This window comes from Semicossyphus pulcher, unplaced genomic scaffold (assembly GCF_022749685.1).
Source record: "Semicossyphus pulcher isolate SPU_LCO1_2020_fin unplaced genomic scaffold, fSemPul1.0.p SCAF_5, whole genome shotgun sequence".
Classification (NCBI taxonomy): domain Eukaryota; kingdom Metazoa; phylum Chordata; class Actinopteri; order Labriformes; family Labridae; genus Semicossyphus; species Semicossyphus pulcher.
Window position 1 is genome coordinate 6,334,245 of NW_027211726.1, and position 6,321 is coordinate 6,340,565.

Sequence of the window (6,321 nt, forward strand, 5' to 3'; positions counted from 1 at the left end):
GAGCCCAGGTTTAAGTCTTTGTTGCAGCAACAGCGAACCAAGCAGAACAACAAACAGGTTGGCTAACTGCTTTTCTCCTCAGCTCACGCCAAACTCCCGCTTAAAAGTAGCTTTTATCAATAACTCCCTCGTCCCTCCCCAGTTAATACGTCTCAGCCAATTACCCCCTACGGTCTATAAACAACTGCAAAACAACAGCAAACATAAACAGGAACTTATACCCAGCGTTACAATACAGAGACATTAGAAATCTAACATATAAAGCGTACAGGAATAAGGAGCTAAAAGAGTAAATAATGATACCTTAAGAGCGATACTGTTCGTCTGTAAATACTGATGCCAAAGCCTTGAAAAACATCTAAATCTATATTATCTAAAGTAAACCTTTCACTTACTTTAGATGATTTTACATTATAGTGTTTATGTGGCCAAACTTGGTACAATCCATTGCATCACTGTGTAGAAGAGTGTGTTTGTTTTGTGCATCTACATGTGTAGTAAATGATCAACTCCATCTTCATCCTTAGCTCACATCATTTGTCTCGTTGCGTCGCAGAGTCGATTCTCATCGCCTCCAACTCTAAACAGAACATTTTCATTATTCGGGGTCAGTTCATCCAAATTACAAACAAAAACAAATGTTGGACGAGAAACGTCATTTCAGCATGCAGGAAGTCATCAGCAGTTTGTTCGTAACTTTTTTAAACTGCTGAAACTTTTCTGATATCAGTTTGAAGAGTGTTTTCTTGTTCCCTGGCTGATCTGACTGTTCAATCATTCACACGTCATCATCAGTGATTTATTTCTATGCGATTTAAAGAGCATGATTATAGTTGTTAGAGTTCACTCTGCTGTCTGCCTCCATCCTCTGTGACTCCACCATCCAGGTTTAAACATCCCTCTGGTTCTGAAGTGTTCACTGACGTCTCCTTACTTCCTGTCTTTTTTCATCCACTCTTCTTTTTCTTCTCTGCCTTCTTTTATCCCTCTCTCCATCTTTATCTTCACCTCCTCGTCAATCCTGTCTCCATTTTTGCTTCCTTCTTTACCCTCTTCAATGCCTACACATCCATTCATCTCTCTGTCTTTAATCCCTCTGCTTTCTTTTCACTTTCCATCTTTCTTCTTCTCTCTTCACCCTCGTCTTCCTGTCCCTTCTCCATCGCTGTCCTCCATCTTCCCCTCCTCTTCCTTTCTTCCATCCCTCCCAGCCCTGGCAGCCAGCGGTGGTCAGCTGCCCATCTCCGGCCTGGAGGCGGGAGCGGGTCACATGCTTCTTGGTGGACACGGGGGTCCCGCTGTCCCTCCTTCCCTCTGCCAGTCCCTCTTCCTCAACCGCCCCACTCTCCTCCCCATGGTGACCGGCTCGATGGCGACAGCCTCCACGCACACCATCGGAATGGTCAGCGGCAGCGGCATTGGTGCGTGTGGCCCGAGGCTCTCCTTCTCCCAAACTCCGCCCCCTGGTGCCAGCGACCTCATGAGCCCGACCTCCTGCCCCGAGGAGTCCGCATCTCCCTGTTCAAGTCCCGCCTCTTTCTGTTCCTTCAGCGAAGCCTCGCCGCCGCCCCTGGGAGGGGCCATGGCCGAGTGATCCCTGACTGACAGCCAAAGTATCCTATCAGAGGAGGACGAGGAGGAGGAAGAGGAGGACGCAGAGCTTTAAAAATCCAAATTTACAACCTCGCCTTTCAACCAAAGCCATCTCTCTGTCTGATCCATCTCTGATTCGTCTCTCTCTTTCTGCGTCTCCCCGCTGAAGTCTTCTGAAGCCAAAAATATACACAGACGGATGAGGGGAGGAAGCGAAGAGAGAGGAAGGGTGGAGAGGATAGAGAGAACTGCAGAACGGAGGGGGGACATTTGAAACCAAATAATGATCTACAGCTGGAGAGGTGGCACTGAGGAGTGTTTGAGCACCATGCTTTTTATCGGCTGGAGAAAAAAGACACTGAGACTGAGGGCAGGGATGAGAAGCCAAACTGTGTGTGAGAGATGGGAGGCAAAGAGAAAAGACTTGTTTAACAAGCGTGGAAGGCCAAGTGGTTTCAACCATATTTAAAAAAACAAAAAGAGAAGATGCTAGAAGAGAAACACACACTCACAAAGATGAAAACCAAAATCTCCAAATACCAAAAACTGAAAACCAAAAAGACAAAAAAACAACAAACGGAGAGAAAAGCTTTAGTTCAAAAAGACTTTTGCATTCTGATCGGTCCAGGATCAGTCCAGTACTCCATCCTCCTTCATGACAAACATTTTCCATTTCAGTCAGGGTTTCCATTATTCTCTTTTTCCTTTCGAGACTCGACAGAACGTCTATTTTTATATTAGTTTCTACTCATCGCTCTTTAATGTGATTCTTGCCAAATACTTCAGTTTAATGTTTTACAGCTGATCCCACATGCAGGACGTCTACCTACCTCTCTCTTTACAGCTCCACAGAGTGAAGCTACCTTACATTACAACAGGCGGTGTTTGTTTTACCCAATTCGGAGTGGCACACGGGTGGAGTTTATTACTGTTGTTATTGTAGCATCAGGTAGGATGCCAATCCAAATATAAAAGACCTTTTTTAAAGCTTCCCTGTGAATGCCTGAGACTTCTGGTCTTTATTAAGTCCTATTTTCAGTCAAACTCCACCCGTCTGGCACATGAAGAGGTTAAAAACAAACCTACATGTTGGAAAATCCCATTGAACCAAAGTACAAATTAATATATTGATCAGTTTTTTAGGTTTTTGGCTGTTAATGTAAAAGATTCTCAGTGTTCTTTTAAGGAATTATCTACATCTCTTTATATTTAAACCACCATTATCATCTTTAATATCCGCTTTAACACGCTCAGCAGCACATATACTGCCTACAAAGAGTCTACACACACTCACCACAGGCAGATATGAATACTCTTGGGATTTATTTCAGCAATATTTGCCTTCTTTTATTTATTATCACCCCATACACACCCACACCTTCATCATGTCATCCTCCAGACTGCTCATCGACCACAGACAGTCACTCTCAGATACCAAAGCATCGCCTCTGGCAGCGTTGTCTCTGGATTTCGCCCGGGAGACGAGTGTCCAGACAAAACCTCAGTAGTGTCAAAGGAAAAACACACACACACACACACATATACACACACTAGAAGCATAAGAGAGTCCAAACCAAAAAAAAAAAAAGAACAAAAGAAAGAGGTGAAGCACCGGCGTTCCCCTTAACTGCCCCCAAACCCCTGCCCTCCATCCCTCCCTCCCATCTGCCCCTCTCCTTTGTCTCCAAAGATCACATCAAAGGGCCAAAAGAAAAAAGAGGAGAAGAAGAAGAGGAGGAGAAGCGGTCAGGAGCGGAGGAGCCAAAGGTATGAGAAGCTGCAGGGGGAAATAAAGAAGAAGAGGAGGAGGAGGAGAAGAAGAAGGAAGAGGTGCAGGAGGAGGTGCGCTCGAAGCGGCGGACCAAAAAACCAAAAAGTAACCCAAAACCAAAAGCTACTACTACTGCTACTAGTTATGTATGAGTGACTGAACTGTAACTAAACCAAATACAAACAAAGAGGGGGAGGACGAGGGGAGAAACGGGGGGAGGAAGGCCCTGTCTGTCTGTTCGTCTTTTAGCTGTGATTGCCGTTCTTGTATCGACAGACAGAAATCGTTCCCTCCCGCCCTCTGCCAGCGACCTCGGCTTTGTTCTCACTTTCTTTTTCCTGGATGGATAAAATATGGAATAACCTCAACAAACTGACTTTGAGAATATATATATTTTTGTTTTTGCTTTCCATAGTGTGTCTGTTAATGATGTATGGATTTGTCTCATTGCTTTCTACTTATTATGCGGCGGGAAGAAGGAGGGGAGGGCGGGGCGGGGAGGGGAGGTGGTGGGTTTCATATCTTCTTGTCTCTTCGGTTGTGCTCTGGGTTTTTATTTTTCTTTACGGTTGGAAATTGCTGTGAAAATGTAGCTTCCAAGATTTAAAAAAAAAAAAAGTTTTTTAATTTATCCAGAATGTCGTGAAAAAGCCAAAACTGAAAACCAAAAGCAAAACTTTTTAGACGTACAACCAAATAGAACAACCAAACCAATGCACAAGTTTTACACTGGCTCAGCTGAAGCGCGTGTGCAGGTGAGGTGAGTGACTGAGTGGCTGTATGTGCATGTGTGTGTGTGGGGCTTGTGTGAGCATATGTCGGTATAAAGATAATTCTCTTGCATACAAACCAAAATATAAAACACTCTCTGTCTTTCACATAAACATGTTAGAAGAAAAAATATCGTTTAATACTTGTTTTATACGTTTAAAAGCAAAACTCTGATCATTTTCAACCTGGACCCGGTTTCAAACGGTTTACCCGTCACAGTTATCGTCTCAAACATGCAGATTCCAAAGACACAAACCAGATGTTAGTCACCTCGTTAAAGTCATACATTAGTTTGCAGTTTTAATTTTTCCACAGATTTAAGAGGACATTTCTTTGCAGATGGAGAACTTAAAGCAACGACATGCTTCCTTTACAGTTGTGCAAAACTTTTGGCCACTTAAAGCTGACTTTTAGAGCAACCAGAGAGGGAAACGACTGCACTGGTTGTTTCACACGTTTAAGCCCATTAACTAATAATCGCTTACAAGTAACATACATGAATCAACAAACTGCAGACTATCTTCCAGAGTAAGCCTCGTGTTGTTTTGCCTTCTATTGGCTTAAAACACACTTAAGATTCTTAATCCATCACCTGAAAATCAATCATGTTATTGTTCGGGTGACACAGTTAGCTAGCAATTTGACTGTAGGCACGATAAACAAGCAAATACTGTATTAATTTCTATTTACAATTGTGCTTGAATGCATCATCAAGAAGGAGGTTGCATTGCAGATGTTTAACGTGCATATGTATGACTGATGCTTTTATCTAAAGCCAGTTATAATATGTGCTTTCAACCAGTAAATTACAGGAAAGTACATTAACATTATTTAAGCTTTAAGTGCTACATTTAAGAAACAGTCTCTATTACAAGTTTATCAACACGATAGCAAAACTTTCCAGAATAAAAAGAACACGTTAACTTGATACGTTTCTAAAACTAAAGGCAAAGTAAAGTTGATTTTATTACTGTCAAAAATCTTTAATTTAATGGGCTCAAACATGTAAATCCACCTTACGTCCTAGCTCCACAGTGAAGCAGCTCATCATATGTTTGTGAAAAACGAGGCCCAGGTTGAAAACGGAGTGGAGCTTTAATGCCACAGACACGGGGACTGAAGGCAACCAATGATGAAGATGATATGGGGGCGGGCAGAGGGGGGTGCTGACGTGCGTTAGCGTCCACTTTTAGAGGGAATGTATCCATTAGCTCTTCTAGGTTTTTGTAGGGGGAAATAATCTATGTTCAACTGCTCTTACTTGTTGCTGATGTATAAAAAGGCTGGGACTATTTTCCTTTGATGATGACGACCGAAGACGATGAACCAAAAGCTTTAAACCTTTTATCTCTCACGGGCTCTTTGTTGGAAAAAAATATTTGTATTTATTGTACGAGGGAGGTGTGTGCTTTTTCGGGGATGGGGAAAACGGTCCGTTTGTATTTTATGAACTTCTTTGTCTCTCACCTTGTTTATTTATTGATTCTTTATTTATGTATTTATTGGATTCTATTTATGTCTTTCTGGATCTTTGTAATAGTTTTTTCAGGGGTTGTTGTGAGGCTTGTATCTGCAGAGAGGGGTGTTCTTGAGATCAAGACAAGAAGAGAAGATGCCAAAACGAATGTTTCAAAGCAAAACCAAACCTAGAGACTGTTGTAACCTGAGACACAGAGAGGAAGTAGCAGGGAGGCTGTGACGGAGGACAAGGCAGATTTTTTAAGTTGCTACAAGGGGAAAATTGTGTCTTTCCAGTTCACTGTGCGATGTGTTAAATATCACGGAGTTCATGGAGTGTGTGTTACTGTTCTATAACCTTCAACAACTGATGCTTACCACTCAATGATTCTCATTTAAAAAGAAAAAAGCAGCGTTAAATGACTGATTGGACTTATGTGGAGAATAGTCTTCATCCATGTTTGTACAGAGCCTGTTGCACAAGGTATTCATTACTTACAACTTAGTGTTTCCTAAGAGGGGATTTACATATAACTACAGCACTTCACATTCTAGTTCTTAGAGAGAAGTAGTTTCTAAATGTTTACCACCAGTTAGTCCCAGGTGTAGCTGTTACAAAGCTAACGGAACAACTGTTAACTGCCAAAGCTAACGTTAGCTTGCTAACATCTGACCTGTTCAAATTGTCAAGTAAGTAAGCTAATGTACAATATGGTCGACATAGCTGA

At 42.2% G+C, this 6,321-nt stretch overlaps 1 protein-coding gene across 1 annotated transcript in view; it reads left to right on the forward strand.

Moving 5' to 3' along the window:
- Positions 1-2,463, forward strand: part of pou2f2a (POU class 2 homeobox 2a) — a 60,443-nt gene extending 57,980 nt beyond the window's left edge. The window contains exon 16 of the mRNA XM_069681458.1: positions 1,212-2,463. Within this exon, the coding sequence (XP_069537559.1) occupies positions 1,212-1,594 (383 nt within the window). The 3' untranslated portion in view covers positions 1,595-2,463. The remainder of the gene's footprint in view (positions 1-1,211) is intronic.
- The last annotated feature ends 3,858 nt before the right edge of the window (positions 2,464-6,321 follow it).